Source organism: Glandiceps talaboti, chromosome 5, assembly GCF_964340395.1.
Source record: "Glandiceps talaboti chromosome 5, keGlaTala1.1, whole genome shotgun sequence".
In the NCBI taxonomy this organism is placed as follows: Eukaryota; Metazoa; Hemichordata; class Enteropneusta; family Spengelidae; genus Glandiceps; species Glandiceps talaboti.
Genome location: NC_135553.1, coordinates 5,442,422 through 5,464,985, shown reverse-complemented (window position 1 = coordinate 5,464,985; position 22,564 = coordinate 5,442,422). Strand labels below are relative to the sequence as shown.

The 22,564-nt window shown below is 36.4% G+C and overlaps 1 protein-coding gene across 1 annotated transcript in view; it reads right to left on the bottom strand.

Annotated features, from left to right (window-relative positions):
* Window positions 1–22,564, bottom strand: part of LOC144435772 (serine/threonine-protein kinase SMG1-like) — a 71,689-nt gene that overhangs the window by 6,411 nt on the left and 42,714 nt on the right. The window contains exons 44-67 of the mRNA XM_078124391.1: window positions 22,312–22,468; window positions 21,794–21,883; window positions 21,396–21,496; window positions 20,690–20,843; window positions 20,061–20,180; window positions 19,414–19,688; window positions 18,561–18,734; window positions 18,052–18,224; window positions 17,090–17,262; window positions 16,724–16,809; window positions 15,740–15,966; window positions 15,501–15,599; window positions 15,051–15,169; window positions 14,790–14,864; window positions 14,155–14,340; window positions 13,449–13,818; window positions 12,712–12,878; window positions 12,067–12,314; window positions 11,171–11,513; window positions 10,785–10,909; window positions 3,473–3,677; window positions 2,406–2,616; window positions 2,180–2,261; window positions 247–335 (exon numbers count right to left, since the gene is read on the bottom strand). Of these exons, the coding sequence (XP_077980517.1) occupies window positions 247–335; window positions 2,180–2,261; window positions 2,406–2,616; window positions 3,473–3,677; window positions 10,785–10,909; window positions 11,171–11,513; window positions 12,067–12,314; window positions 12,712–12,878; window positions 13,449–13,818; window positions 14,155–14,340; window positions 14,790–14,864; window positions 15,051–15,169; window positions 15,501–15,599; window positions 15,740–15,966; window positions 16,724–16,809; window positions 17,090–17,262; window positions 18,052–18,224; window positions 18,561–18,734; window positions 19,414–19,688; window positions 20,061–20,180; window positions 20,690–20,843; window positions 21,396–21,496; window positions 21,794–21,883; window positions 22,312–22,468 (4,049 nt within the window). The remainder of the gene's footprint in view (window positions 1–246; window positions 336–2,179; window positions 2,262–2,405; window positions 2,617–3,472; window positions 3,678–10,784; window positions 10,910–11,170; window positions 11,514–12,066; window positions 12,315–12,711; window positions 12,879–13,448; window positions 13,819–14,154; window positions 14,341–14,789; window positions 14,865–15,050; window positions 15,170–15,500; window positions 15,600–15,739; window positions 15,967–16,723; window positions 16,810–17,089; window positions 17,263–18,051; window positions 18,225–18,560; window positions 18,735–19,413; window positions 19,689–20,060; window positions 20,181–20,689; window positions 20,844–21,395; window positions 21,497–21,793; window positions 21,884–22,311; window positions 22,469–22,564) is intronic.

Here is a 22,564-nt window from a genome sequence, read left to right as displayed (position 1 = left end):
TAAAGTCACACATGTAGGCAATTTAATTAATATCTGTCTGCACTCAAACTCCTCTACATAATCTCCTATTTTTCACAGTAAATTTTCTCTGCCTACAAGGTAACTCAATCCATAAATGTGATCACTTCTTATCACTTGGATTATTGTTATCATGGTCTACATACATAGAATAACAGACACCAGAATATCCAAAGACATATTTGGTAACAGACAAACTCTGATCCCTACAAAATGAAAGATTCTTACCTGAAGCAAAGCTGGGTTGTTGTCCAGTGTCATTGTCAGCTTTCTTGGCTAGTATAGGCGTAGCAAGGCCAATCAGGTCTTCACAGATTCTACAATGGAACAAAAGGTTGCAAATAAGATATTATTTAAAGCTTCAGGATACTACCTATTGTATTAAGTATTGGAACTGAGATGTTAATGGTGGTAATCCCAAGCAAAGTGATGTTATCCTTAGGGTGGGTGCGTGGGTGGGTGAAAGTCACACATGTATTGCCAACATCCGTCAATATCTCCCTCCTTCTCACCGCTCTCATCACTCCTTTACTTCTTGGTTTAACCATGGAAGTAGAACCCCAGGAAGGACAACTGGCTTAATCCGATTTAAAATCTTTTGTTTTAGACCAAGTTAATCCCTTTGTCTCTATTGTGTTGAGTCCCTTTTGTACAGTCATCGCCTCCGCGGTTCAAGAACGCCCTTCTTCTGTTGTTAAGGCGTTCCAAAAGCCAGGGTCGTTGCTATGCAAGCGCAGTTGAATATGGGGGTCAATGCGACTGCGCAGAGTGTTTCAGCAGTTAGATAGTGTCACTACGAGCTTGGTCGTACCAAACATTTGAAAATCGGGCGACAACTAGATAAGTTATGAAGATTTTTAACTTCCATGCCATTTTTTGTGAGTTAATTCCACCTCCCGACTGTTTTCTTCGCGACAATCTCCGAAAGAAGTGTCTTAGTAAAATTTGAAGCGCTGATTATAAGCTTTCCGATGACACCAAAATCTTTTAGCTGCAGATTGCTGCAAAGCTTCAAATGGCTGTCAAAAGTCGCCGATTTTCAAGGTTATTACGCCTAATGTTGTGATCACACCCGATTGTTTATGTTTATTTCCAACATGACAACCTTCGCCGTCACACGTTATCATTGAGCCCGACTCCGGGCCCTTACATACACAAAAACACCCCTCTTCCACAATAGCACTTTCAATAGTATCAGCATCGTTCGTGTTGAAAGAATTTTCCTCATAGTCAAAGTCAGAAGTCACGCATGCCATGCCACAGAATTGCTTGTCGATGGCCATGTTTAGATCAATGATGCGTCATGACGCTACCGATAATAGTCGAGAACACCCGAACAAAACCTGGACGCCCTCATCAATATGCTAAGCTTGTTACGATCTTTAAAAGTTGCTGTTCACACCCCAGTACTACGAAAAGAAACTTGTTTTCTTAGCAAACAGCGGAGGCGATGACTGTCCCTTTGATCTATGACCAGTTGTCCTTCCTGGGGTTCTACTTCCATGGTTTAACAGTGGCCAAGGGAAAAGACTGCATCTTTTGTCTCACTTGGTTATATACTGATTCATGAATATTCATTATCAATTTGCATATTGCAGAAGTATTTTGCTTCCTGCAAAGGTTTTGGTTAATCAATGTACAGTGTGCCTATACATATGTAACATAAACCAAATCTAATTCATATCAAGTTTCAGTCACGTTTCAATTGAAGGAAAACTAATGACACTGGAACCACTACCATCTCAAGTTTATGTCAGATTGGGATAAAGCATAAGAGTTGTGTAGCAGAGTTATAGAAAAAGTTAGTCCTGAACAAAGGAATGGGTCTATCTGATCCTTAAGACTCCAATGATAACATAAACACTAAAGTGAATGTGTGACATGGACTTCAATAGAATGTTTTGGTAATACATGTAGTTGGTAATTCACACTAAAATTTAAACAAACAAATAATTAAACAGCTTTGAATATACAAGAAAAGAAACAAACAAGTCAAAAATACGATCATATATAACATTCTTGTATCATTTCATCTGTAGACTTGTCTAAGTAATTTACACTGGTTGTTGTATTTCCACACTAGCTGTCAATATTCTTGTTAACTGACATTACTGTCTCATTCAAGGTCTACAAACAATGACGATATATAATTTGTATTTACCTCTGTCCTGTATCTGATAGTTCTGCCATTACTGATATAAACTCATCTATGTTATAATCTCCATCATCTTCAGCACTACAAACTGAAATAAACAAATATTTATTAGCACTCTCCATCATCTTCAGCACTACAAACTGTAATAAACAAACGTTTGCTAACACTCTCCATCATCTTCAGCACTACAAACTGAAATAAACAAACACTCTCCAACAGCAACAATACTTACACTCTGATACTTTCTTCAACATATTGGCAAAGCTTTCAGAAAATGCTTTGTATTCAGTGGTGAACTTCCTGACTTGTCCTCTCTGTGTGTCACCATTGGTGGCGTCCTCCTCCCTGGCCATCGATTTCAACATGTGCTTCACATCAGAGATCAACTTGTGATGTGTAGTGATGGTTGCCTTGACGATCAGAAACTGAGCCTTCAGTGCTTCCTAAACATAACACAACAATCACATGTAAATAGACATATAAAGTTTACCAAAGGATGAGGCGACACATTTGACAACAAACTTTCTTTGTCCTAAATATAACAAATATTGTATAATAGACCTTTCTAAAAACATACTACACTATTGTGGTAATGAACGTAAGAGTGTGTTATGGCTAAATGTAATGGACCTTTCATAAAATGTGCCCTTTATGTGGCATGGTCTGGGATAGAGGTCATGTGGTGAATGTAATAGACCTTTCAGAAAACGTGCCTTTTATGTGGCATGGTCTGGGATAGAGGTCATGTGGTGAATGTAATAGACCTTTCAGAAAATGTGCCCTTTATGTGGCATGGTCTGGGATAGAGGTCATGTGGTGAATGTAATAGACCTTTCATAAAACGTGCCTTTTATGTGGCATGGTCTGGGATAGAGGTCATGTGGTGATTGTAATTGACCTTTCAGAAAACATGCCCTTTATGTGGCATGGTCTGGGATAGAGGTCATGTGGTGAATGTAATAGACCTTTCATAAAACGTGCCTTTTATGTGGCATGGTCTGGGATAGAGGTCATGTGGTGAATGTAATAGACCTTTACAATAAACCTTTACCTTTCAAACAAAAAATTGTGTCCTACATTGGTGTGGTCTAGAATAGCATGGCGAATGTAAATACACATTTTTTGATAACCTGCATCCTCTTGTTAACAGGGATATCACCACATATATCTCACCCACCTTTCTTTGTTAAATAGTCTAGTACAGATATCAGGGGTATCACCACATATATCTCACCCACCTTTCTTTGTTAAATAGTCTAGTACAGATGTCTGGGGTATGACCACATATATCTCACCCACCTTTCTTTGTCTCAAATGAGACTCTTTCTGCTTGGTTAGATATTTATTGTTCTTCAGTTCTTTCTGTATGGCTTCCAGCAGTGCTTTCATCCAGACATCACCAATAGGCATAGATGCATTAGGTGGCTTTAGTTTGACAAACTTCTCTTCAATAGCAGAAACTGTACTATCACAGGACTCAGCCAACTTACAAGTTTCTTCACATCTATGTACACAAATACAGTTAAAATCATGATGTAATATTATACCCCAGTATCACAAATTTATAGAGAGTTGCATCCCTTCTTTCAAGTGCTCAATGTTGGAGGTAGCTACAGCTGATTAAAAGGATAGAAAACAATGGTAAGTTGGTATTGTTAAATTTAAATGCACCACCACTTCTATAAAGAGGTAAAATTGGTGCTAAATTACAACAAATATGTAACTTTTTTCGTTTCCTTAGTTTTATCAAGTTACTCATTCCATCTTACAGGTGTCTTCAATATGCACTTGATTTTGACATTATACCAAAAGGTCAAAGGTCAAAAATTGGGAGGGGGGGGGTTAACATCTTTGTTATGATGTACACTTATATAGTTAGTCTTTATCATAGTTTCTAGTGTAAGGCACTTTTTACTTCATTGTATTTCTTGTTGATAAACTACAATAAATCATTATTTCAAACTGAATGATATTGATAAACAAATCAAAAAATCTTTGAAAAAAATTTGTCATAATTTTCATTTGGTTTGCATATTTCTTTGTTTTTTACCTATCTAAATTAGTATTTTGTTTGTATAAACCTTATTTCATGTTACATTTGTAATTTGAGAAAGTGAATGTCACTTATAACAATTTGACCTTTGACCTCCCTAGTAAAGCAGACCTGTTATATACTCTACAAAGAAATTTACAACAATTTTCACATTTTTAATTTCTGTCATTTTTTTCAAGAAACCTTGTTTGTTTTTCTTTAGCAGTTAATAAATTTCTACTCTACTCTTTCTGTTCTTAATTCATACAAAACCACTTCTTTCACTTTGTATCTAACTTAGTCAACTGTATAGTCACAATAAATTATTCTAAAAATGTCTAAATTTTATTACAACATCATTCACGAGACTGTCAAATATCACTTTATCATTGACAATGGAAATCACAAACTGTGAAACAAAACGTCGCCTGGTTCGACAAAAATCTCATTAACATTGCCAGTTTTTGTCTGACCAGACAAAATATCTCTTTGATGTTGTAAATGTTCTCGTCTGGCTCGACAACAATCTAATTAATATTTCCACAAGTTCTGGCACAACAAGAACTGAACTACAATTGATACATTTTAGTCAATTGACTGTCTCAAAAATATCAAAGAACGTGCCAGACCTAAGGTTTACCAGGCGAGACATATGAATTTGGTGTTGATCTCCTGAAGATAATGGTAGCTCATGCAAAGAAAGTGTAACAATATCGGTAAAGATGTTTGTCATGCCAGACAATTGACGAAATGCTGTTGGTAAGATTTTTGTCTAGCCAGCCGATAGAATGTAGCTTTGTTAATGAGATTTTTGTTGAGCCAGACGATGTTTTGTTTCAGGGTTTATGATTTCTGTTGTATTTCTATTGTTTGGTCATCATAAACTGAAAACTGTATTACTTATAGCCATAAAACTGTTTTCTTTCACTTTGTTTGCCAATCCTTCACCATACTGTACATAATATTCATGGGGAATTCCCACTACCTCAAATTACCTGGTAACAAGCCAACTCCAGGAATCCAGTCACATGACAACAACAGGGTCATTTAAGTCCATGGTTTTATACAATATGGCTGTTCAGTCATACTGCCAGTTAAGCATACTCTCACCTTTACTCTCTGAGAAATGACTTATAAAAGGTTCGCCTTGGGGAGTTCTGATAACATACTATAGCCTTATTGTAGGTGACCACAATGGCGACAGCCAAGCCTACATTTTTGGAGAAAATTGACGAGCATTTTCTCCTATGCAGGATTTGTTCTGGGAGGTACAAGAATGCTAAGATGCTGCCATGTTTGCACAGTTTTTGTGCCGATTGTTTAGAAACACTGATACAGGAAACAGGGAAGCTAATATGCCCTCTTTGTAGAAGAACTCATTCTACAGTGGGAGGAGTGGAAGAACTGTCCAACAACCTCTTTGTAAATGAATTGGTAATACAGTTCCACCAACGAGACATAGAATCAGCAAAAGAGAAGAAATGCCAAGGTTGTCAAGAAGGGGAGGTCAGGGTGAGGTGTCTTGACTGTGCTGTCTCTCTTTGTGATACATGTTCTCGAACACACAAGATTCTACCAACAACACGTACACACTCTATCCTACCCATTGAAGAATATGAGAGTGCAAAGGTCGATGACCCCACCTCAGTTCTATCCCCAATCTACTGTACCAGTCACCCTGACAACCAGGTCAAATTCTACTGTGATTCGTGTGAAAAGATCATATGTTTAGAGTGCACTGTAGTGGATCACCCAAGACCAGAACACCAGTGTAGTTATTTGAAGGATGCAGCTGCTGGCTTTACTAAAGAACTAGCAGACATTGTTAACAAGATGAAGGAGAAGGAAAAACACATTAACACCAGCAAAACTACAGTGCAGCAAACAACAGAATCACTGGATAGATGCTACAAAACTGAACAGACCAAGGTAAACAAACACATCCCGAAAGTTAAAGAAGAGATCATCAAAAGAATAGATGAGAATGGAAGGATGGTGTTGAAAGAGATGACGGATGAATACAAGAGACGACAAACAAACCTGACAGCACAACTGAAAGGGTTGGATGGTACAGAGAAAGACCTGACTAATGCCATAGAGTATGCTGAACACCTGATGCATTATGGGAATGCAGTACAGATGATGTCAGCAAGGAAAGGTATGGTGGCCCAGACTCTGCAGTTGATGAGAATGGAGACAGAGACTGGACCAGTGGAGGATGACTACATGGAATTCCATGGTAACGATGACTTCTGTCAATCTACGCCACTTGGAACTGTACAACTCATACCTGACATGTGTCTAACCGATGTTCCAAAGTTGGCAAGAGTTGGTGAAGAGATACATGTAACACTGACTGCCAAACATAATGAAATGAGGAGACAGATGGGGTCAAGACATAAACCTGAAATCAAAGCTGAGATGAAGACACCGGATAAGAAGACGCAAGACATGACAGTAAGACACAATAGAGATGGAACATTCTCATTAAAGAGTCAGATAGAGATAGAAGGAGATTATCAATTGTCAGTGTCAGTTTGTGAGAAACCAGTAAAGGGGTCACCTGTCAATGTCAAGGTTGTGCCACAGGAAAGGTTGGTACGTAAATTTGGAGGGAAGGGTTCAGGGAATGGGCAGCTCCACTGGCCCTGGGGGGTAACCATGACAAAGAGTGGGAGTATGATAGTGGGTGATCAGGATAACTACAGGTTACAATTATTCAGTTTACAAGGGCAGCATCAACGATTCATTCAATTCCCTGATTTCAGCAGTCAATTCTCACCTAGATATTCTGCTGTATCAGAGGATGGTACCATTTTCACCACAGACTATGGGAATAAGCAGATTGTTGTCTGTGATGAGAATGGTAAATTAATCCGATGCTTTGGGAAGTCTGAGTTGATGGGTCCCTTTGGTATAGCTATTAGTCCATACAATGGTAAAGTTTATGTGGTTGATAAAACATCACACTGTATAAGGATATACAGTCAGAATGGTGTATACATCAAATCATTTGGCAGTAAGGGATATGCAGCTAGTCAGTTTGTTAACCCCTACTGTATCACCATTGAAAGCAGTCAGGGTAATGTGTATGTGTCAGATGCTAGTAGTCATGCTATAAAGGTATACAGTGCTGATGGTGATTATCTGTATTTCTTTGGTTCCATTGGAAGTGGTAATGGTCAGCTACAACGCCCAGAAGGTCTAATTACAGACAAACACAATAATGTGTATGTCTGTGATTATGGCAATGACCGAGTACAGAAATTCAACTCACTGGGTAAATTCATCAGTGTGGTTGATTGTGGTACAGATCCACCTATTCGTCCTGTCAGTGTTTGTATCACTGATGAGGAGCCAGTTGGTAAGATAATCATTGTGGAGCAAGACATCCACTCCATCAGGGTTATTATGCAGTAAATGTTACTGTAGTACCAGGGATAGAAGTAGTGATGTCTACATCAAACCTACACTATACAGTGTTACTGTAGTACCGGGATAGAAGTAGTGATGTCTACATCAAACCTACACTATACAGTGTTACTGTAGTACCGGGATAGAAGTAGTGATGTCTACATCAAACCTACACTATACAGTGTTACTGTAGTACCGGGATAGAAGTAGTGATGTCTACATCAGATCTAGACTATACAATGTTACTGTAGTACCGGGATAGAAGTAGTGATGTCTACATCAAACCTACACTATACAGTGTTACTGTAGTACCGGGATAGAAGTAGTGATGTCTACATCAAACCTACACTATACAGTGTTACTGTAGTACCGGGATAGAAGTAGTGATGTCTACATCAGATCTACACTATACAGTGTTACTGTAGTACCGGGATAGAAGTAGTGATGTCTACATCAGATCTACACTATACAGTGTTACTGTAGTACCGGGATAGAAGTAGTGATGTCTACATCAGATCTAGACTATACAGTGTTACTGTAGTACCGGGATAGAAGTAGTGATGTCTACATCAGATCTACACTATACAGTGTTACTGTAGTACCGGGATAGAAGTAGTGATGTCTACATCAAACCTACACTATACAGTGTTACTGTAGTACCGGGATAGAAGTAGTGATGTCTACATCAGATCTACACTATACAGTGTTACTGTAGTACCGGGATAGAAGTAGTGATGTCTACATCAAACCTACACTATACAGTGTTACTGTAGTACCGGGATAGAAGTAGTGATGTCTACATCAGATCTAGACTATACAGTGTTACTGTAGTACCGGGATAGAAGTAGTGATGTCTACATCAGATCTAGACTATACAGTGTTGTATAAATATACAAAGGAATGTAAAGTTTTACAAATAACACATTTTATATAATACTTTTATATAAGACATGTTAAAATGACTACTCTGTCAAATCAGAGTTAGAATGAAAAAAATGTTGTCTGACATGACACCTAAATCATCAATCCACATTAGTAAACACCACAAAATATTAAGTGTGGGTGGACAGTCTTATCTCCACATTAACTTTCAACCATATATTGGACTGAATATTATCACAAATTTTAAGTTTTCATAAAGAATAGGACCAATGTAATTTACTTCAAATTTAAAAATCATAATTTCTGAATAAACTTTCACATACAGCTAAAATAGGCAGTTTTGTTAGAAAACTATGTAACATACACATTAACAATCAAAGTTGATTATTTGTAAGTTTTGGTTGTTGTTTTACTTGATAGATAACATCACATTTACTGTCAAACACAGAATGGGGAGTCTAAATAGTTGAGTAAACATAAACAAACCTCTCCCAGCAATCACAACCCTGCTGTGTTCAGCGGTAAAGTGCTCTTGTCAGACACCCACTGTCAATGCCTTCAGGAAGAACCTTAAAACATACTTGTTCGCGAAAGTTTTCAATATTTAACGGTACAGCACCTCTGCACTCTACCTCGTATTGGATAAAGGTGCTCTATAAATTTTTTCATTGATTGATTGTCTCGTGACTTAAACTGGCTAAACAATCTGTTAATAATGACCATTAAGATCATTAAATGTATCTGTTTATGTATAGTTTCCTTACAAACACTTTGTTCCAGCTGTAACTAGTCTAACAATTTCCACTATGTAGAAATCATGAATTCAGAAACCCTGTTGATTCCAAATACGGATAAATTTAACATTGATCCTTGAGATTTTGTTATTATTTCTGTCATATCTACTTGAGGTGAAAAAGAAATCTATCATGGTTCCGATAATTGACTTTATACAAAGTTCTCTTCTGATTTTGACAAATTGATAAGATAGAACACATCCATTTTGAAGTTACACAGAGACTGTAATATCATGAAATTCTGTAAATTGTCATTGCTTTCTAAATCACATGTTAACTTGAAATTACCTGTATTAATATTACTAAACAACATCTAACAATTTATATCGGAGTGGTTAAAATTTGCTACATGCATATTTTTAACTGTGGACAAAATGTGTACTTGTAACTCCAGTAAAGTTGAGCAATTTTTTCACAGTTTTTGTTCTGTTTTTCATTGTATTTGTTGACTCATGTATGATCTCCTGGTGACTTTATAAACACCTTTAGTATTTACTACATATTAACAAAATATAGACACAGGATTAAATGGTCACTACCATCTTCAGATCTAAGAAGTTTGTGATTTTACTGGACAAAAGTAATTAATCTATATATGTTTATAGTGTTATAAAACACAATGTATCTCTGGTGAAATGATGGATTCTGACTTTTAAATTGAATAATTTCTTCTAGTATAAGAGCAATTTTGATCATATTAAAATATTGTATAATTCATGGGATCAAGGTACATAAAAGTGTCAATTCACTGTTTTATCTAGATACATCACTCAATACCGTGTTCAACTCAATGAAATGTACATATTCTGTATAATGTTTAGGTTATGAAGTATACCGATACACATGTTTGCTATCTTTGATACAGCCACATTTCAAACCAATAATTTGGGTAAAAGACCTTTGAGAACACAATCAACAGCTCCAGCAAGTCTTTACAATGAAAACATCATACTGTTGGATTTGATTCTGATGATGCTATAAAATAAATGATTTAATTGTATATTCTATATCTTGGTGTATATTTCATATTGTGTATGGAGCACACACCCCCCCCCTCCCACCAAAATAAAATGCACATACTGTTCAGTTATTTTACTGTCATGTCAAATCTAGAATCTAGTCACTATTATCATACTTGTTTACATAGTCTTTGCTATAGACAATCCAGCATGATTTGAGGACAAGCAAGATCAGAACATGCTGGGAGATAAAAAGTCACATATTGTCCTGGCGAGTGTGCAGAAATGGATAAAAAAAACATGGCAAGTAGTAGTTTTAGGCCAACAACTTGACTTACAATGTAGAACAATCAAATCAGCTGGTTGACACGTTCATTGTCATCTTGGTCAAGATAACGACTCATTACTGAGGAGACACTGCATTGTTACATTGAACTGTTGGTAAAAATGAAATTTATGCAGTTTTTAGATTCAAGTAAGGAACACAATGCCCTTTGTGCACTAACTGGAATAGGCATGGAGTAAATTACCTTTTAAGAAGTGTTAGGAAGTTGGCGTCAGCATTAACAGCTTCCTGTGTTCTTGTACGTCTTGCTTCAAAATGTAAGATAGCATTACACAGAGAGATGACATCATTGGTTCTCTTGCCATTAACCTGTTGAGATTCAATAAGTGTGCTAATGTCATCCATTTCATCACATTTTGTTCATTTTGAACACTAGGACAAAGAACTGCAAACAGTGAACATCTAGATTACCGAATACTAAATTTAGACTCTCTATACCCTACTAAATATTTTATGCCAGGTCTTGTAATGAAAAAAGAATCTATTTTCATCTCCAAGACAATGATACTGTATACTGCCCTCAGGCATTGAATTATTGCAATGGATTCCTTAGAAACTCAAGTTACTTACCGACACAAAGCTAGTTCTCTTCTCCATTGCTTCTTCAATGTTCTGCAGCACTGAGTTGAGAGATGGATTAGCACCTGCTGCCCACTTCAGTCTCTGTTGTATACTGCCCTCTAGAGTTGAGTATTTCTCCTGCACTCCATTTATAGCTGTTTCTAATGATGTTAGCATTTGAACTCGTTTGCGGATGTCTGACATCACATTAGATCTTGTTGGTGTGACGATGGGGCTGCTATGGTGACCACTCTGCAGTAGGACATCCTCATGCAACCACTGATATCTTGCAAGTTGTAGCTGTGCTCTCTGTATACTGGCCTGGGCTGCAATGATGTTACTATCAAGTCGTCTTTAATATCAACAGTCAAATGAAAATGTAAAGAAGGAATATTATGCCTTTCACAGATTTGACTGACAACTTGGACTTTTTCTATTTTACAAGGGTAGTACTGTATAAATTTGCTCTCAAGGCTCTGCACAACTTACTAGTATTTTTGCTTTATTTTGAAAACTTATCAAACATTCACAACTGACAGAGCAGACAAATCTCATCAAATAACATGCAACAGGCCAAAATAGCAAGACATTCATTTGTGTTTTCAATACCAGCATCGGTATAATTTCAATATCTGTAACAATGAGGTAAGAAGGTCAAGTGTATCAACATCAAATGTATCAACAAGTAACAAGAAGTCAGAAGAAAGATAAATATATGAAACAGTCCAGAGACTAAAATTTAAAGAGGGCAGAACCCGAAACTTAAAAACTTTTCAAGATCAACTCCAATAGAGGATTGCTAATCCAATACATGTTAAACAGTGTCAACATTTTCATAGCTAAAGGGTATAAATCTACACACAAAATAAAACAAACACTCAAGAGTTTCTGTAACTATACAATACCTGGCCAAGTCCTGCTTCTTCCATGCTGTGTCACTAGTACTGGTCAGTGCACTGGCTTGACTCAGATGACCAGAGGAGAAGTTCAACTGCATACATTTATCAACTGCCTTCTTACACATCTCCTCTACGGAAACTTTACAATCCACACCAATATCCTTGGTATTCACCATGGCGACAACATCCAGTCCCAAACCATCTATATACAGGCAGATAGTGTAACCAAGGGCTTGAGATGGTAGACCAATTAACTGTCAAAGACATATAAATAAAGTTGATTAGCATTGAAATCACCTTTAATTAATTCAAAAAGTACACACGTATGACAGTATTCTCTGAAAGGAAATTACAGGTAAACTATGTATATGGTTAATTTCCTATTACAAGTGTATATGGTGGAGATATTTTGTTTTACATACAGTGCATGCATGAACCTAAGAAGAGCAATTCCTGAATTGTCACTTCAAATCATGGTTATACATGATGTAAGAAATGAATGGATGAATGAATGAATGAATGAATGAATGAATGAATGAATGAATGAATGAATGAATGGATGGATGGATAGATGAAAGAATGAATGAATGAATGAATGAATGGATGAATGAATGAATGAATGAATAAATAAATAAATAAATGAGTACAGACCTGTCCCCTGACAAAGTCAGCAATGAATCTCTTGATAGGTTTAGATAGTTGTTCATCATGATACAGATTGAGAGATGCATCGATGGAATCCAGTGTGTACAGAGGAGTGTTTTGTCCATTTACCATCATACCACCATTGGATAGGTGATACATATCACTGTGATCACCTGGTTGAATACAAACACAGAAATCTACCTATAAACTCAAATTTTGTTGTCTCTACACCCCATCAGGACTATTACTGAGGAGTCTCTATTGATTACAATAATTTGGGTCTTTTGTAAAAACTGAAAACTGACATAAGGTGGCTTGTGATAAAATTTCATAAAAATACTCATTTTGTTCTCTACATCCAAGTCACTTTTTAACTTCACTTTCATGACATACATGGATCCATAAAATTTTCCTCTTCTTTTTTTACTAGTCTTTGACTCCTGTATTCATATTTCTTATCAATGCCTTCCTAAATTATGTTATTTTATCAACTTCTAGTCTTTTTATTTTATTTTTGTCCTTTTCACCAAGAATTGTTAACGAAACGTGTGTTCATGTACACACATGCGCAAGCAAGAATGAGAGACATAGATAGATAGACAGACAGACAGACACATGCTGGCATGCATGTACACGTGCATGCAAACACACACAAACACACACACACACACACACACACACACACACACACACACACACACACACACACACACACACACACACACAGAGTTTACCTTGCTTACCTTTGAAAGTATAGGCATGTTGCTTACACAGTGAAAAAAAATCCTGCATAGCCTGCAATCTTTTGATGAAGAAAATATCAGCCAGAATCTGTCGTGTGCTGTCAGTAAAGATATAACACTGCAGTGATCTAGCTTCCCTAATCACATCAATTTTATTCCACTCTGGTGTGACAACAAGACGGTTAAAGCAGTCCAGTAACTCACTGAAAACAGCATCTATCTGAGTAAAGAGGCCATTGAAACCAGCCAGCAACATCTGTCCAGCTGTCATGTCTGACGTATGTATTTCTGTCTTACTAGACACTGGTAGGATAAGATGCTGGAATTTCTCTCTGAGTGCCTGCACCACTTCAGTGATGGAAATACTGACCTAGAGAAGGGAAAAAAAAAACTAATTTTGTGACTCTGTAACCCTTCCTTAATGAAATATTTCTGATGAAAGCAGTGTTGTCACCCAGGTTATAAGGTTAGGCAAGTCACTCTAAGTGGCTGTACCTAATCTGTGATGAAAATACTGACATATACATCCAATATCTGACAACTATACTTCAGCCACTGATCAGCCATTATTAAATAATGCATCTATCATGTCAGACATGTTACAACTAAGTGACAAAGCTGACCCCATCCATCATATCAACTTTTAAAATATCAAAATCAAGAACATCAAATTAAGTTTAACATAGTGGTGTATTTGACCTCTCACCTCCATTCCCAATGTAAGATGTTTGAGATTCAATTCTAGTTGTTGTAGTATAGCCTCTAGTGGCAGTCCATACTCCAATGAGAAGTCTTCTAATGTCTCTATACAATCCAACACTGAGGGCTCCTCACTCTGGATAGTCTTCATGGATTCTGGTAAGATGATGGTTCTGAAGCTATTGTTCAAATCCTGGAAATACAAAGGAATGATTTTATCCTTACGTTATGTCACCACTGATATCCTTAGCATAGTCATTGATTTCCCAACAAGACAAACTGACAATTCTTGAAATTCAAATATAAATACCATGCACAATTACTTATCAACATTTAATGTTCATGTTTTTTAGGATTGCCAGTAAAAGTAATATTGTAATTCAGAATCAAATCTGAATTTAGAATAGTAAAGGCACTGATAAACAAGTGACCCATTCTTTCCTTCCCTTCTCTTTCTCACATATCCTCCTCCTCTCTTAGTGACTTTCAAGTAGAGCTTTGTGGACTATGTTAGAGGCTGGGACAGTCTCATCCTCCACCCTCACCCCCTCACTGCCTCGAAGTGACTTACCAGCAGAACTTTGTAGACTATGTTGGAGGCTTGCACTAACTAGACCCCCTCCTACTGTCAAAGTGACTTACCTGTAGAGCTATGTATACTTTGTTGGAAGCTGAGACTGTCTGTATCACATTCTGAACAATTTCAGACATTGGTATCTAATGAAAATACAGATGGAAAAATTCACCGTTAAAAGTTTGAATGAGATTTTCAACACAGAAATATGTAACACTACTTTCACTAACTGTTAATACAATTTATGTAACATATGTAAATACAAATGCAATAATGAGATAAAACACTGTGGTAAAAATGAAATACAAAGTTGATGCATTAAAACTCACCAAGGGATGTTCTTCTAGTAAACCTACAAAATGGGATACATTTCCACTCATACTGCACAGCTCTTCTAGGAACCAACTGCCATCCCTAGATGTCAGGTCCATCAAACGATCACCAGCACCTGGGGAAAAAACAAACAGAACAGGGACAAAATGAAATCCAAGTTGTTTGTCTGCTATAACACAGTATAAAAATTAATGAAATAAAGGTTCAATTGGTATGTTAGGTTGAATATTGAAGTGTTTCTATCTACTGTACAAGACGTATGCAGACAAGTTGGACTGTTGGATTCCATCCTTTCTTTTGAGGATTTTCCAAGTCATCTTTTCAAAACAAGAAAGTAAACCACTTCCTTTCATTCCCCCCATCCATTCCTATATCTTTTTCTACCTCTTTCCTTTTCCCTCATTATCCATAAACCATTCCCTAAAAACACTGACTGTGTCCGTTACCTGCTGCGGCACCTTCCATGACCAGGGCCCTTCTATTGAGAGCACACAGTGCTGTGACAATAACAGATGTCAGGCTGGTTACACCACCAATGCCATTTTCTGTAATACAGAATTCAACAAGGTTGGGTTACATGATTGGCCAATGATCTTTGAAATAATTTTCATTCATCTTGTTTTCATCAAGGTATGTTTTCAGAACATAGGCTGTGAAGACACTGTTAGATAGATGATGAACTCACCCTGTACAAATTTCTTGATAGTGACATTAGTTTCTTTGACCACAACAGACAGCATGTTTGTCTCAGCATTTTCTTGACTTCTTCTATCAATCAATTTGACGAGTTTGGCATTGTCTTCAGCCAGGATATTTTGTAGTTTTAGTTCAGTATTGTACACACGTTTCATCTTGTCTGGCTTCTTAGTATTACCATATTTGACTTCAAACTTGCCGAATACCGTACCACAGCTGAAATGTGACAAAGAACAAATGATCTTAAGACTTCAGTCATGTTAGTCTTGCTGTATTTGACTTTAAAACTTGGCAAACACTGTCGGTGTTAGTGTTACACAGCTAAAATTTAACAAAATGGATTCTCCTGTAGTTCAAACCTACAAAACACATAAAATATACATGTAAAACCACCTTTTCTGTAAGCATAAGGGACCATGAAGGATTTTCTCTTACAAAGAGTTATCATTTGATTGCAGATTGCAATCTGGATGGAAATCATTCATTGCATTAATGATTAACATTCTTTCATCAATTTTATCAACAAATAATTGGTCCAACCAAGTTCTCTTTCCAATGCTAACATATGAAAACATTATTTCAAATCTATACAGGATAAACAATGAACTACAAAGTACTGTTAATCTGATGTTTTCTTGACAAGAACATTTTGTGAACTTTTAGGTCCTTTAGACTTCATCTTGTGCATTGTTGGGGGCTGGTGTATTAAAACATATGTACAAAATGGCTCACAAATGGCAACTGTAATAATATCAAGTTATTTTCAAGTTTACAATAATCTCAAAGTAAAAACATTGGGTATATAAATCATCAGTTGAAATACCAAATATTAACATCCAAACCTGTGATGTCTCACTGATAAAAATACAAAAAAAAGAAAAAGAAGATGTATGAGAGGCCGCATTTCCATGGTCAAAACCTTTCACTGTTAATATGAAATGTAAACTTACATGAAAATAAAAGGAATACTTACGTTTCTGTATTAAAGTTAGATACGAGTTCTTGCAACCACTGCTGCCAGTCATAACATCGATTCTGATCAGCAAATGAAACAGGAAACTACAGGGGAGTAGAAATAATACCACTGTAACTATATTAATCTGGTGTATGTAGTTTTGACAAACTAACTCAAACTATTATTGCAACATGTTGACATAATCTATCAATGGAGGGTAATATGGAAGGTATAAATTGAATGCACTTGTAAGTCTATTACAGTGACATCACTGATAAAGTTTTCTTAGCCAATCAAAATGCTTTATAACCTGCAATGAATTCTGGGAATTGAGTTAAGGACATAGGAGGTGGGGAAGGGGGGTTTGGGGGCACATACTCTTACCTGAGACACTATGGTTCCATAGCTGTGTAATACATCTAAACAACCTCTCAGTAACTGTTGTCTTTGATGTATCAGATTGGACAGTTCACTCTCAAGTTGTTCACATTGTACAACAGTCTGAGTCTGTCCAGCTGTTTGTAAGAATTCAGTGGCTGCGATGTAACTTGGAATACCTACGATGGAAAAAGATTTAGTCAGTAAGAGATACTGAAAGCTGTAAAGCAATACATTTATTTCTACTTTCAATTCTATGCCATCTCATCGAGGTCCATTCAGTAACTCAACAAGGATGCCAACAAACAATGCACATCTAGATTCTACATTCTACCTGGCCTCCTTTACAAATCATTTGTTGGGGAATAAAGTACACTGTACCCTGGGGATAGGCAGAACTCATTCAATTGTGGCAATGACAAAATCATTACATTAAACAAATTGCTATCTTCATTTTAACAGTATCTTGTTGACAGTAGATTTAATTTTCTAAACAGTATTTTGCAATGATGTCATTTCACAATTTATATATTTATACAGACTGACATCAATCAAAAACTACAGTCTGGTATTTTCACTTTTAAGTTTTCGTTTGAAAACAGATGTCAATGAAAATGATTAAATATATCAGCTATAAGTAAAACCAAAGTACATCTATATGATCAGAATATTTTGACACAACAGATACAGGTGGTAATCTCAAAGAATAATGTACATTTGTCAACCAAACATTAAATTTATAGACTATGTAATGCACTGTATATTTGAAGGTATGAATAGGTTTATCAAAACACTATCTGTGAATGGACAGGTGCTACTACAAGTACTAATGAAAACACCTATACTTTCATGAAATCAGACACATAGTGATTACTGTGGTCTAATGAATGCTGCCCACTCTACACTTTAACAGGGGGCCAATCTTGGAATACCATAAACTGACATGCATTATAAAGACTAATACTTACCAAAGTCTAGAGGTTTAGCCAATTCAGTACACATGGTAGCTATGTGTGTTCCCCTGACAGTGTCCAACGCCTTGATATGCTGTGTATGCCATGTTTCACACTCGTTTAGTTTATCCTGTATACTTTGTTGGACACTGGTCTGAGCTGACAACACTTTAGTATGGTCATCATATCTACGTAGAGAGAATTACAAAGGTAGGAATATCACCTTGTTATTTTCTTTTCTTATTTTCACTAGTCACTACACTGAAATATTCATTTAGCCATTTGACACAAATCACGGCAAGCATTATGAAAACATACATATCCACAAGTTTTGCAATAAATGCCTTTACAGATAAAGTACTTTTAAAAGTTGTGTATATATGTTATGATCTTGAAATGGCATGATTAGCAGCTCCCATCATTTCAGTTTCAAACTGTAAAGCATGCTGATACAGAACTACTTAATGTTTGACAACAATCACATGAATGAAGTCCTTAGGAAAGTACAGTTACTACTAACTTACCTTTTCTGCAAGGAATGTAGTGAGTGTTTTTTATCAGCCAATGCTGCATCCAGTGTAGATTTCTGAGTAGTCAAGTTCTCATGAATGTTAGCAATTCTTGTGATGTCTTCCTTTACATTACCATAGGCCTGCATGGAGTCACGTAGTTTACCTAGAGACAACACCAATTCATCCCTGCAAACAAACAAATAACACCAAAATGTCTATGTGAAGGAGCAGCACATAGTTCCTTAAGTCACTTTAAATACTCAAAACCTCACTCAAAAGTAACTAATAACAGTAAAATTGCTTGTTATTAAACAACTAATTTAGTAACATTATCCAGCATACTTTGCTTTATCCAATCACATCTTGTCATTTTATCTAGCCAGCTCATGAATTTAAAAGAGACAGAAGTTTTAAATTTACTGAACAGTACACATGAACTTTTAAAATCTTGACATGTGATACATGTATTGTGAAATATAATAGCTATGTAACAGGTAAGCACTCAAACAAGTGTCTATGCATAGACCATCCACCAAAGTGATGTAGGGTCTATGGTCTAAGTAATGTTACTTATTTATTAGTCATCCTAATTTTCATTCCAATACTGAAAACCAACAATGTTATGAATCATTTCAGATTTCAAGAATTTTTTTTTTCATTTATTGATTTCACCAGGAAATCAAAAAAATATATAAAATTAAATTAAGTCAAAGAATATTCAATCAAATACATCAGTAATTCCATGGACCTGATGGGGGTTGTAGAAATAGTTCTACACAACTAGTCTAGCCCACAACCCTTAAAGAATGAGTTAAGTAAATAACTAAATAAATAAATACACAAATCTAAAAGATATGAGACAGACCTGTTCTTCAACCAATGTCCTTTCATTTCAGCCACTCTAGATGAGAACAGACTCCTTGTAATCTCTCTCTCCATTTCTTCTTTGGTTTGTCTGCCTTCAGTGATGGCTGGATTGAGCTGCCCTCCTCCATAGAAGGCACTGGCAAAGCCGGCCTCATTTCCAGTGGTCCAATCTACTAAGGGGTCATACACAAAGGCCTCTAACAATGTGAGGAGTGTTTCTCTGCCTTTACGCATGGTTTTCAACACCTGTTCACATGACAGTCTGAAGACTCCCTGAAAATATTAAGTGTGTTGACATAAATGATTAACAGTAGGTTTTGACGGATACTGATTATAAACCAAAGACATGGATCCCTAAAAGTTCTCCTTTACATGGAATTCCTACAGAAATCTTTGTGTTGATGGATAACATTAGCGTTTGGTATCACAAAGTGTTTCCAACTTTAAATGTAATAAAAAAAAACCCTTTCCCACTTCCTAAATTCCAGTGTTTACACAGATTTTAAACAAATGCAGTCTTGAATGAACATAAAGCTCGGGTACTGTAACAGGGTAATGACATCACCAGTTTCAGGGTCAAAAGGTCAGAAAATGACCAGGCAATTACATCATCAATTTAAGGTCATGGGGTCAGCAATCACTTACTTCTGTGGCTGTAACACCAAGAGCTGCTTCTATGTTAGGAGTCATCCTAAATGGTACTTTCTCTGGTACTCTTAGATTTCTGCCTTTTTCAAAGCATACGTTGTAGTCAATATGAACCACCTACAGAGAATGAAATACAGTTGAGTGTATCTGTGATGATAGGTGCTGACCATCTCTTTGAATGAGATATTGTACATGTATGTTCTGTACCTCTATGTGGACATTTTCCTCTCTTGATACCCTCTACACTTTCCATCTACTGATGGCAACACCTAATGAATGTTATTTAACTATGTGGCATAACTTGAGTTAGTGAGCTTTGTAATGTTAATTGACATGGTATGTTTTTTCACTGCATCAGTTCTGTACTGTGTAATCTTGTCAGCACTTACCTCTCCAGTCAGTAGATCTACCATCTAATCCAAGTGTCTATCACCAAGTACTTACCCTTTCAAGTCAGTGTTTCTACCATCACATTATCCAAGTGTCTATCAGTATCACCAAGTACTTACCTCTCCAGTCAGTAGATCTACCATCACATAATCCAAGTATCTATCACCAAGTACTTACCCTTTCAAGTCAGTGTTTCTACCATCACATTATCCAAGTGTCTATCACCAAGTACTTACCTCTCCAGTCAGTAGATCTACCATCACATTATCCAAGTGTCTATCACCAAGTCCTATTATGTAGCCAATCATTGACATGACAGCTGTGGACCTAGCATAGCTCTGTGTTATCTGCCACCATTCTGATGCACCGCTACATGCACACCACAATTCCCTACAGATGAAAGTAGAGTGTAGGTAAACGATCAAGACTATACTAACCAACATTGATGTAATGACAATGAAGAAACCATGTTACTCAGTATGAAACATTGGTTGATATTCTATCTTGTGATATGATAGATGTTTTAATCATGGTATATCAAAGAAACAGCATAGAATAAGACTACTTTCAAATTTCATATTTTAGAATCTCAGTTTCATTTTGACATCTTTTCATTCTGACATTGTTATATGTTGGAAAGTAGACGCTGCAGTTTAGTACAGACGGACACTATAACTTACATAAGATTGTGTTAGAAGATTCTAATGGCAGTACTGGAGACACAAGTATCTAAAACGATTGCCAATAAGTATACTTAAAAATATTCAGACTCTCAAGTTCCATCACATTAATATTTTGATTGTCGTCAACTTCACTTAAACCCCAACTCTTTACTTTGTGCTAAGCTGAGTCTTCAGGTGATGGAGATGACTTATGCAACTGGTGAAAGTTTTATCAAGTTAGCTTTGACAGAGTGAATCATTAATTATGGTCATGTCATACCTAGCTAAAAGGTCCCTGGGTGTTTCTTCCATCAGTTCTAGTAATACTTGTCTCAGCACATTCTGTGGCCACTCTTTACGAGATGACAGATCTGTTATACCCTGTAACAATGACAAAAATATGTCAATACATCTCTGCCAATAATTTCTACATTCGAACAGTAGAAACCACTTTCTTACACATTCATTACAATTCATTACATTTTTTATATCTGTGAATGTTGATTTCTGGTAGACAATTCTGTAAGACCATGTTTGTAATTAACTTTATTACATGGCCAGAAACACAGTACAGTCTTAACAACAAACATTGCACTTTTAAGAATTCTGATATGTATTTTGATATCATTTTACTGTAACTTAACATTGAAAAGTTTACAAAACTCCTTCAAAACTTACTTTCTCCTTCAAGGCTGGTGTCATCTTGTTATAAAAGACTTCACTTGGTCTGAGTATGGGAGCTGGTTGTACAGTGGTTGTACTGCTACCCTGGAAGTGAAAATCAAGAAAATTCTTTAAAACACGAGATATGTCTCAAGTAAGACCTGTAAGGATAGCCTGTTATGGTACATCTCTTACGATGCTGATGAGACATCAGTATAAGTCAGCTTTGTTCAGATTTGAAAAACATCTTTTAACTCTGAGTAGAATTTTCATCTACAATTCATGTTATTTTCACATCATAGTAAATCTGAGTTGCAGTTTAAAAAAAAAAGGTTTCATCTCCCTTTCTTCATGTTGTCACCAAATTCCTAGTTACTGATTATGAACTTCAATGACAATTTTCAAACTCTCAAGACCACTACACACAAATAACAGCATCATCCCTATACCTGATAAGTAATGGTACAACCCTATAGCTTTTTTTCATTGGTCTAGTCTATGTGGTAGAGTGATAGAGGGGACGCAGCACTTACTTGTGCCTTGACAGCAGCTGCAGCAGCTTCTCTCTGTTGCCACCGTTTGTACAGACCAAAGAGTGGTGTGGCACCATCTACCCATTGAATGAGTCCAGATCTAGGTCCTAGAGGTGTTACTGAGTAGTGTCTAGCATGGTATAAAGACACTTCATGTCTGCAGTCAAAGAAAGAAGTACATCATGAGTAAATCATAAATTCATAATTTTCTCCTTTGAGTCTACAGTAGGAATTATGTTGATGCTGCAAAGAT